This window comes from Microtus ochrogaster, chromosome 18, assembly GCF_000317375.1.
Source record: "Microtus ochrogaster isolate Prairie Vole_2 chromosome 18, MicOch1.0, whole genome shotgun sequence".
NCBI lineage: Eukaryota > Metazoa > Chordata > Mammalia > Rodentia > Cricetidae > Microtus > Microtus ochrogaster.
Window position 1 is genome coordinate 20,767,719 of NC_022020.1, and position 11,563 is coordinate 20,779,281.

The 11,563-nt window shown below is 38.9% G+C and overlaps 1 protein-coding gene across 3 annotated transcripts in view; it reads left to right on the forward strand.

Moving 5' to 3' along the window:
• Iws1 (IWS1, SUPT6H interacting protein) overlaps positions 1–6,044 on the forward strand; it is a 34,377-nt gene extending 28,333 nt beyond the window's left edge. For 2 of the 3 annotated variants that reach the window (XM_005355864.2, XM_026783446.1), the window contains exons 13-14: positions 688–799; positions 5,698–6,044. In XM_005355864.2, the coding sequence (XP_005355921.1) occupies positions 688–799; positions 5,698–5,829 (244 nt within the window). In that variant the 3' untranslated portion in view covers positions 5,830–6,044. Of the gene's footprint in view, positions 1–687; positions 800–1,105; positions 1,454–5,697 lie in introns of those variants that run through there. The other variant, XM_026783447.1, reaches the window with a different exon arrangement.
• Positions 6,045–11,563: the final 5,519 nt, after the last annotated feature.

The following is an 11,563-nucleotide window of genomic DNA, read 5'->3' on the forward strand; positions in this document are numbered from 1 at the left end:
TGATAACTACAGCTTGGATAAGGTAAATAGATTGTATCAGTCAGTACCCTCACTGATAACTACAGCTTGGAAAGTTGTTACTAATGAGAGAGATACTGGGATCTCTGTTACTGCTAGGGAATTTGTAGTTACCTCACAAGTTTTCTCCAAGAATGGAGGATTACTTTGACAACCTAACTTTCCCTCATCTCCTAGACTCTTTGGACTAGTTAGAGAATTTAGGATTCAGAGTATTCTTTGAGTTGGAGAGACTGGCTCAAGAGCACTTACTGTTATTGCAGAAAACTTACATTCATTTGCCAGCTCTCACATTGTGGCTCACATTGTAACTCCAGTTCCAAGGGGCCTGACTTTCTTTTCTAGTAGTACATGTGTATATATGAAGGCAAATGCTTCAAACACATAAATTTTAAAGCAAAGTTTTCTTGAAACTACTAGCCTTGGAAAGTACAGGGCATGGTTACATCTGAAACCGAGAAGCAAGAATTCATATAAAGAGGGAATTGGCATTGAATGATAGCGCACACATTATAGCAATATGTCTGATGATGAAATGACGGGAGGTTATTATTGGTTAAGATTTGAAACATTGCAGCTGAATGGAATGGGTCTAGGAATACATGGGTGAGATCTCACTTAGGCTCTGCTGTGGCCAGCTAAACAAGCAGTTTTTCTTTCCTTCTTCAGGGCTCTTAGACCTGGAGATCCTGGCTTCTGCGCCCGTGCTAGAGTCCCAATGCCATCAAACAAGGACTATGTCGTCAGACCCAAGTGGAATGTAGAAATGGAGTCATCCAGGGTGAGTGAGCAGAGGAAGAGCAAGACCACTGGAATTGTTTCTCCTTTCTTTGTGTTTAATGATGTTTATAGCAGTTTAGGCTTATTTGATTCACAAGTTCTGTTTTGGGATCGCTCAGGTATTTGTTCATTTATGTAAAGAGTCACGATTGAAATAGAATTTACCTGCTTTTTCAGAGCCCCCTCTCCCTTTCTCTCCATTTGTTGTGAAATTGTCAGGATAGACACTTTCCCTCTCATCAATGAAGACATTACCCAAATGCTGTTTCTTGGTAATCTTTTTCTCCCATCAAACCATTCTTTCTAGCCTGGCATTCTTAAAAAGGGCCTAAGTCGGTTGGAAAAGCATAAGAGGCGGTTTGCAGAACAGAAGAGGCTCAGCAAAATGCACCGTGCTGTCAAGTTCAGCATTGAAGGCAACAGAATGCCCCTGTAGTCCTGGCCCTGCCAGAGTGTGTATACAAGAGGTATTCCCAAGGAAGCATGAGCTGTGCATGGGCTTGAGTTGCCAGCAGAGTGGAAACAAGTGTGTGCTTTTTTAGTCAGCCAAGGTGATCCTGGCCAGCATCCTGAGACATAAGGCCTCTGAATCCTTAGGAGTTGGTACTGGGGTCCCCTTCTATGTCAGTATCCTAGAGACTAATAGATCATTACTTTGCAAATAAACATTTTGTTTTTCTTGATTTATTACCCATTTTTTTGGGAAAAAAAAACCTTTTAAGAATTTTTTTGGTCTTTTTGAGTCAGGGATTCTCTATGTAGTCTTGGCTGTCCTGGAACTCACTCTGTAAACCAGGCTGGCCTTGAGCTGCTTGCGTACCTAGCTGGAAAAAAAAGACTTTTTTATTTGGGCCCAAAAATCATAGTCTGCACTACAGTCATACAAACTGCTTAGTGGTTTGCTTGTGAACGGAAAGTGGCTTTTTCATATAGTCAATGACATGGTAGCGTTTATCAAGAATATATTACTTAAAACCTTTTACTAGGTATGTAGGTCTATTGAACAGGTCTTCATCACCTGGTCATAAGCCACTGACACTGAGATCAGGAAAACACTTTGCTGCTGGCTACAGTGTCTGTTGCTCCTTTTGTGCTTTTTCCTCAGCTTCCCTCAGTACACTCATGTTCCTGCTACTTGACACTGCTGTGATCGTGCAGTTAGCTACTAAAAATAAATAAAAGGAGTTCATTTTATGCAGAGGACATCTTTCTGTACTTCCTTTTTTCTAATTTGTTCCATATCTAAATTAGTGTTCACTTCTCCTTAATATTCCTTTATTACCTGTTTTCTTTTTATATTTTCTTATTATATCATCCCTTGTTTTAGCCACCTTATCATATTCATATTTCCTTTCCTGGTACTTTTGTTTTTGAAAATTGGAAATGACAATGCAGCCATGAAAATGTAATAAAAGTTGGTTGTCCGGTCTGCTCCAGAAGCATACTCCATGTTTTAGGGGCTGTGTGCCCATCTGCTGTTGTTGCTGGCTAGGATCCCATGGGTATATATGGCTATCATTTTTCCCAGTGGAAGGGAGAGATCCCTTCCTGACTTTCTAGTTGTAATTTGTTGATATGATATTTATAGAGATTGCCAAAATGTAGCTCTGTCAGCCAGAGGGGCATGTCATTTTCTTCATTTCTCCTCGTTAATCCACATTGGAGATTTATCGTTTTTAAGTGTAATAGTCTTAGTGATTTATGTGAATATATACTAATTTGTTTATTTCTGAATTTTAAAACTATTTTGAGAGACAAAATTTCAGCTGACCCAAAATTTGCTCTGCAGAGCACACTGGCCTCAAACTCACAGATTTATCTGCCTCTGAATGCTGGGATTTTAAAAAATAAAAAAAGTAAAGTGGAGGCAATGCCTCTCTTTTGTATAAAGTTTTAAATACAGGCATTACAGGTAAAAGTAATATAACTTGTACTCTGCTGTAAGTTGACAGTAACATTTTGGAGTATAGCTTTTTATTCTTTTTTATGCATGCATGAACATTAACTTTTTAAAATATTTTCAGTCTGCAATGTGATCATGCTCTTATAACTTGAGTTTTGAAGGTTTGGTTTTAACTTAACATGGCAAAATTTCATTTGACTCCCATTCTTTGTAGTTTAATATGTTCTCATTTGTACCTCACCCCTTGTTTTGTTTTGTTTTGTTAGCAAATGTTCTTTGCTAGTTTTCTACAGTCTTTTTTCTCTCTCTCTTTCTTGATAAAACATTATGGCTTTCCTAATGTCCAAAGGAATGTGACAGAATTGATGAATTGGGAAATGAAGATCATTGGATTTGACATGTTTAGGTACTGGATGTCTGTGATGAAACTTAGCTCATTGAGCACCTTGCAGGCCACATATATGCAATGCTCAGGAGTGGTCTGGCACTAGGCTGGCTGTGTCCCTGGTGCTGATGCCAAACAGATCCTGTAGGGTGCAGACTGTTAGAGAAGATCCTGGGAATGAGCAAAGAGAAGTCCAGCTTGGTATGAAAAGCTTCAGGGAGTCAGGTGGTAGTCAGAGCAGTAAGACCTCCACCAACTCCTTGCACAAAAATAAAAGGAAGGCTAGGAGATGTGTTGCTGGTAATACAGCTTGTTCTCATTTGACAGTAAATTTTTGTTCTGAGAGTACCAGTGCCAAGTATTGAATAATGTTTAGAATTGGGATATTCCTAGAAAACTTCAAGATTGCCCTAGAAAACTTGTTCCTTGGCTAGTGATGAAATAGCTTCATATTAGGGTGAGGCTGAGTCCATGAATGGTCTAAGAAAGCTCACAGTGCACAACTTCAGGACAGTCTCCAACTTACCTTCTTTTGTGTTTTTGAGACAATAGCTTTGAAAGTGATTTAATAGAAATATTTGGGGAGAAGTAAAAGAAAAACACCTGTCTCTCTAATCATTTACTGTTTTTTTAAATATCTTATTTTTTGCCAATTTCATTCATGTATACAGTGTATCTTCCTATCACCCACCCTCCAACATCCCCTCCCTATCCTTTGGGATAGCACTATACCTTCCGACCTTCATCTCTTCTCCTTATGTAGTTTTTTTGGTTTTAATTTTTTAATTTACTTGTGTTTGTCCATGTGCTTGTATGTGTGTGTATTGCAGTATACCTATGAATGTCAGAGTACTCTACTACATAGGTTCTGGGAATGAAACTCAGGTCATCAGGCTTGGCAGAAAGTGCCTTTACCCACTGAGCCATCTCACTATCCCTTATTTTTATGTAGTTCTTGTAATTCATTGAGACCAGTTTATACTGTCTGCTGGAATGCTGACCAATCCTGTTGGCTTAACCTTGGGCAGGGACCCATAGCTGCAATAGCTCATGTGTACAACCATCTTATGTTCAAAAGGTAGTATTTCACAGCGTTCCTCCCCATCCTTTGGCTCTTACATTCTTTCCATCCCCTCTTCCTCAGTGTTCCCTGAGCCTGGGGGTGTTGATACAGTTCTCCCATTTATGGCTGCTATCTGAACAGTCATTTATTCTCAGCATTTTGATGATAATTATGAATCACTACATTAACTGCTGCCCCACTGTAGAAAGAAGCTTCTGACCAAGACAGAGTGCACGACTAATGTCATGAATATAAGCACAGATGTTTGAAGGCACTTTGACAACATGACAGTGTTGCAACACAGCAGTAGTAGATTCCTGTCCTAGGGCTCATGGCCTCCCAAGCAGTGGATTTTGGTCAGGTTTACATTACCAGTCATGAATTCTCTCCTGTAGACCAAAACTCAAATAGACTGAGAAAGTGATTTCTTACCTCTGTAATAGTCATGCCAATATTATTTCCATGCACACATCTTGTCAAGTCAGTATTATAGCATTCAGTGTTTACTGCTGGATAATGCCATTGATGACTATTTCTCCTCTTTCCCCACCGCCCTGAACCCCACTGCAACCTACATAGCAATGTAGCCAGTAGGGAGGGTCACTCACTGTCTTGGTTGCTGTTCTATTGCTGTAAAAAGATACTATGACCCAGCTAACTCTTGTAAAAGAAGGCAATTAATTAGGGGCTTGATTACAGTTTCAGAAGGGTACTCCATTATTAACATCACAGAGGCATGGTATCATTCATGGCACTGGAGCATAGCTGGGAGTTTTATCCTGATCCATGGGCAAAGAAAAAGAAACTTGACCTCACATGGGCTTTTGAAACACACTTCCTCCAATAAGGCCACATCTCCTAATCTGTATAATCCTATGAAACAGTTTCACTTCCTGGTAACCAGGCATTCAAATGCTACAAAAGCTGTCAGTTCTTTGGGAACCACATCTTTGTAAGATATGCATTATTCAAAATATTTTTAAAATATTTATTTTTAACAAAGCAAAACAACAACAGAAAACCCAATTAAGCCTTTAACTATAAAAGCAAGTGAGAGATGTTCTGGTAGTAGTAGTGACCACCAGGTATAGTGTGCATAGAATTCTGGATCCTGCTGAAGCAGAGTAGAGACTCACCCAAGACTGAATCTAGAACTTCAGCACCTCAGGATTTGCCTGGGTTGGTTATGTTTAGTTTTTCTCTAATAGCTTTTCTTTGTTTTGTGTTTTTTAGTACCAACACTGTTTGAAATCGTATGTCAAGTAGTTAGTCCCATATAGTCAGATGTCAGTGATGAAACTGGGAAGACTATAGTTTCTATATTTCCCCCTCTGTCGTCTAGGAAGTTTCTATGGGCTATAGCAAAATTAAAATTAAAGCACAGACAAGAACCATTTGTTGTCACTGAGAGGTTGGTAGTGTTTTTTTCTAACACTTGCTCTGTCCTTGACGTCACCAAAGTATGTTCTGGTTATTAAGCTTCGAACTCTTCTGACTGCTAGATTTACATATTTCAATAATTTGTTCTTCAATTTTCCCTAATCTTAGTTTCAGGCATCCTCCAAGAAAGGTATCAGTCGACTGGATAAACAGATGAGAAAGTTCACAGATATCAGGAAAAAAAGCAGATCTGCTCATGCAGTGAAAATCAGCATCGAGGGCAATAAAATGCCATTGTGACCTTGCCTGGGACGTGTCCCCATCTCTAAAAAATGCACAATGGACTATCGAGAAAGAAGATACTTTTAAATGTTTTAATGTGTCTCTAATGGTTCGACTTGTATCACCTGTTGTAGGACTAACATTTCTCTCCATTGTATTTAAGACCAGTTGTCTGCTTTGTACAGAAGAGTACTACTCTTGCTTCTATAAACTGTATGTAATAAAATTTCGTTCTGGTTTTGGGGGGTTGTCTCATCATTGTCTTAGAGATTGTTCTCTGTGAAGACAAAAACAGTTCTTTTTACTACTTCGTGTCATATAATGAGGAATTTGGACCTTTTCCCTGGCTCCCAACAAGGAATATCTCAAACCCTTAGGATTCTTGAAGTATCTTTCTTATACTCTTGATTTGGCTCATCGCAGGCTCTAGGGTGAGAGGCTGGTCACCAGAAATACGTTTGGGCTAATCACATTGCCTGTTTAATTAATAAATCATACCTTGGTAGTGAGGCCCTGGTAAAGAACTCTGGACAAGACAGGTGCCATGTATGGCAAGACTCTTAAATGCTCTGGACACTGCAAACCGTGTTGATGTGCCAGGAGAACAAGGGCACAGAAGCTCTGCATTACCCTAGACCACTGCTGAAGTTTCATTGGCCTGTTTGGCCCCATTTGTATGTTTTCTAATATGACTATTCATAACTATAATGTTTTATTGAAAGACAGTAATTTTCTCAGTTCTGTGAGTCATTCAGCAAACTTTTAAACCAAGAAGTTCTTGAGAACTCTCCACTTTACAGCCAACCTGGAATGTTGATGGTCTGAAGATTGAGCACTTGCAGTCCATGTCTGAAGTCAGGACAGTCTTGTGGAGGAAGCTTAATTCCTTAGGACTGTTGATTCTTACACTCACCCTGAGCATTTGGAATCAGAATTGAATTATGTACTACTGTGTACGCCTATAATCTCAGCACTCAGCAAGTGAAGATAGGCTATTGGGAGTTCCCCAACTCTCTGATACTTAGCAAGACCCTATTCAAATAAATATGGTATATCAGTTGGGGTTGAAATGCAACAAACTTTTTGTTTCTCTTGTTAGGGATTTTTTTTTTTTAATCTGGGGAACTAATCTGTAGAACGAAAAGATTAAGAAACTCTTAAGGGAAATACAGATTACTTGAAAGTTACTCGCTTACATGTAACAGTTGGACAAATAGAAAAGAAAAACACAGTTTATAGTTTCTTGTTCAATTTTGAGAATTCTTGAAAATCCTAAGAGTTTCTGTAGATCAAGAAAGTTTTATCAGTTAACCATTAATTACAAAAATCCTTTTCTAATACAAACTGAGACCTTGATTTTTTAAAAATAGAGTATTATTCGCCACAGTGGACTTTGGACAGTTAAAGGAACATGGACCTTATGGACTAAAACACTCTGTAAGAAACTCTAAAGCCGGGTGTGGTGGTGCACACCTTTAATCTCAGCACTGGAAGGCAGAGGCAGGTGGATCTCTGAGTTCAAGACCAGCCTGGTCCACATAGAGAGTTCCAGGACAGCCAGGACTATACAGAGAAACCCTGTCTTGAAACCCCACCACCAATAAAAAGAGGGGCTGGAAGAAAAGACTCAGTGGTAAAGAGCACTTGCCATTCTTGAAGAGAACCCATTCTCAACACCCTTATTGGGCAGCTCACAATTGCCTGTAATTCTAGTACTAGGGGATCTAACACCCTCTCCTGGCTTCTGTACCTTCACACACATGGCTCAGCCTTTAAAGACTAGACTCACAACCAAAAAAAACAAGTAAAAATCTTAAAACCAGGCATGTGGATCTCTAAGTTCAAGGCCAGTGTGGTCTACAGAGAGAGTTCCAGGACAGCCAGGGCTACACAGAGAGAGAGACCTTGTCTTGAAAAATTAAAATGTGAAAAAAACCTGTGAAAGCCCATGAGTACTCTGCACACAGAGCAGGTGGATTGTGAAGCAGGAAGACCTCACAGCAGCTCAGCACTAGGTGGAAGCAGACCACCCCTTCCACTGTTTGATTCCACTAACTAAAGGCAATAAAGAGCTTATAATCAACCACAAAACAGTTATGAACATGAAAAGCAAGTTTTTAAGAATTGTTCGGATTTTGGTGTCTTGGGGTGAGCTCCATTTAGCACTGTGTTATGCAAGGTAAATATAGCAAGCAAGTGATAAAACTATACCCTGGAGTTCAAGGGGATGGGAGGGTCTACACTATTGAAAAGAGAAAATAGCCGGGCGGTGGTGGCGCACGCCTTTAATCCCAGCACTCGGGAGGCAGAGGCAGGCGGATCTCTGAGTTCGAGACCAGCCTGGTCTACAGAGCTAGTTCCAGGACAGGCTCCAAAGCCACAGAGAAACCCTGTCTCGAAAAACCAAAAAAAAAAAAAGGAAAGAAAAGAAAAGAGAAAATAGTAAGTTTATTTATAAATTATCTTTGTTGTGTATCTTTATAGGGGCATCTCAAGCCTGACCCATCGCCTTTTTAATTCCTAGTTACTGACTCTTCGAATACTGAAATTAGCTCCCATACTCTTCAACATTTTCAATCATGCTACTTTTCATTATATTTTTTATATATGATTTCTATTGTAGCCCATGTGTGTAGCTTTATGGGCAAGCTTTTCTCTTAAATCCACATATCTAAGCATATTTCTCTTACAATAGTTTTAGTGGCTGGATAATGTAGCTGTGTTAGTAGAGTGCAGGCGTGGGTTCCATCCCTAGCGCCACAGACACCTGGCCTTTATCATTTATCAGCCACTTGAGACAGTTTGTTTCAGGGTTGGCCATGTTAACTTTGACCTCTTGGATGGAATGTTGCATAGTCACTCAGGTTTTTTGTAAAATATTTTCGTTTTGGCAAAAAAAAAAAGTATCTTCACTTTTAACTGTACAGTTTAGGTACATTGACTGAGTTCACATTGTTGTGAAAACCTCTAGACAACATCTTAAGAAAATTTAGCTGTAGGCTGGACATGGTAGTGCACACCTTTAATCCCAGTGTTAAGGAGGTTAAGGGGCAATGGCAGAAGGATCTCTTGAGTTCAAAGCCATTTTAGTGAGCTCCAGGACAGTTAAGACTGCATAGACCCTGCCTAAGAAACAAAACCCTTAACTCCTTCCACCAGCTCTTGACAACTTCATTCTGCTTTAGACTATTCCAGGAACCCACTTTTAAATTTATTGTGGGTGGGGGCACATATACCATGGTACGCATATAGAAAATCATAATTTTATGGAGTTCTTGCCTTCTACTTTTACATGGATTCTAAGGATGAAACAGGTTTTAAGACTTGTGGCAACCACTTTGACCACTGTACATATCATCAGCCTGTTTATATGTACGGGTATAAATGCCTTATCAGATGCATGATCTATGAATAGTCTCACATTCTTTTGATTCTATTGATTGTATTCTTTGGTACAAAAGTAATTTTAATTTTGGTGTAGCTTATTTCCTGTGCTGTTGGTATCACCAAATGAGTTACATAGCTTTATGTAAGGGCTATGTGAAAAAAAACCTATGATCCATTTTTGAGATAATTGTATGTTATAAAAAGGTCTGCTTTTATTATGGATATCCTTACATCATTTGTTGAAGACTGTCCCTCATTGATGGTCTTGGATCCCTTCTCAGAATTGATTTGACTGTATGAGGGTTTATTTCCATATTTTGCTTCATTCCTTTGGTTTTATCTTTTCTAAATCCTTGATACTGTTTTGACTACTGGAGCTTTATATTTATAGTAAATTCTGAAGTAATATGATCTATACACTTCTCAGTATTGTTTTGGTTGTCTGAGGTTCCTTGAAATTAAGGGGAAAATTGTATATGAATAAGTGCAGCTGCATGTGGAAGTCACAGGACAACTTTTGGGAGTGGTTCTTCCGCCTGCGTTCTGTAGTCATCAGACTTGCATTGCAGACTTTTACCCAAAGAACCGTCTTTCTAGTCCCCTCCACTTTTCTATTCAATTTTATTCACATTTTCTGGGGTTCCTTAAGGTTTTATATGAATTCTAGGATAATTTTTCTGTTTGTAGCCATCAGTGGATTTTTAACTGATTGTGTTAAATCTGCCATTTGAGGTAGGACTGAGTTTTAAACAATTATAAGTATTCTGGTCCTTAAGCAGAAAATACCTTTCCATTTAGAGTCCTTGGTTGAATTATTCCTAAGTGTTTTTAATTCTTTGTGATGTTATTATAAACTGAATTATTTTCTTAATTTCCATTTAAAGATCATTGTTCGTTAGCATGAGCTCCTCCTTTCTTTTTGGATACCTCTCACTTCCTCTTCTTGCCTTATTGTTAGAATTCTAGTAGTCTGTTGAATACTAGTGATGAAAATGGGCATCTTTGTCTTTTGGGGTTTAAAGAAAAGGCTTTGTCTTTATTCACTAAGTATAATGTGGGCTTTTCATATATGACTTTTGTTGACTTTCTGTCTACTTTTAATTTATTGAATTTTTATTATGGCAGGCTATTGAATTTTGTGAAGTGCTTTTTCTGTATCATTTGAAATGGTTTTTCTTCATCTTGATATTGTGTATTTAACTGTTGTATATGTTTGGTGTGTGTTTTCAATTATACATATAAACATATGCATGAGCACCACCTGTTGGTGCACATGTGCACAGAGGTGTGGAGGTAAGAGGACAACCCTGAGGATCCATCTTGTCTTTTGAGTCAGGGTCTCTCACTGTCCTGGAACTCCAAATAGGCTTGGCTGGCTAGTAAGGCCTAGGCATCCACCTGTCTCTACCTCTATTGTTTGGATTATAAATGTACACCATCACGCATGACTTTTCATAGATCCTGGGCTTCAAATACATGTCCTCCTGCTTGCAAAGCAATCTACTTTTACCAGCTGAGCTGTCTCCCCAACTCATCATAGATTTTTGTTGTTATTGTTTTGCTAAATCATCCTAAAATTCTGTCAGTAAATCCTTCTTGATCATGACTATAGCTGTACTTTATGAAAAAGCTTTATTTTTATTTCATATGTGTGAATATTTATTACTTCATGTACATATGAGTGTGTACTACATGTGTGCCTGGTGCCCGTAGAGACCATTAGAGGGCATTGGATCCCTTGGTATTAGAGTTAATAAGATGGTTGTCAACTTCCATGCAGGTGCTGGGACCTAAACCTGGGATTCTCTGCAAGAGCAGCCAGTGTGCTTAACCACTGAGTCATCTCTCCAACCCCACAAAATCCTTTAATGTTTATTGAATTCTGTTTGCTAGTACTTTTTGATTTTACATTTGTGTGTGTGTATGATTGTGTATCAGAGGATAACTTAAGTCAGTTTTCATTCTACTATCTGGGTTCTGAAGATCAAACTCAGGTTGCCAGGCTTGGCAGCTGAGTTCTCTTTTTGGCCCATGTTGGGCTTTTTGTTGTTTGTTATGGTTGGTTTTGTTTTGAAGAATTTTTGTAACACTGTGACCTATAGTTTTATTATCCTGCCTGTTTGGTTTTGATTTCAGGGTAATGCCGGCTTCATATTTTGGAAGTGCGTCCTCCTTTATAAGTTTTCAGAGTAATTTGTCAAAATTAATTTTAATTTGACCAGGCATGGTGCATGCCTTTAATCCCAACACTTGGGAGGTAGAGGCAGGAGGATCTCTGAGTTCAAGGTCAACCTGGTCACCTAAGGCTCTACAGTGAGAACCTGTCTCAATTAGAAAAAAGAAAATACTGTTCTTTAGACGGTTG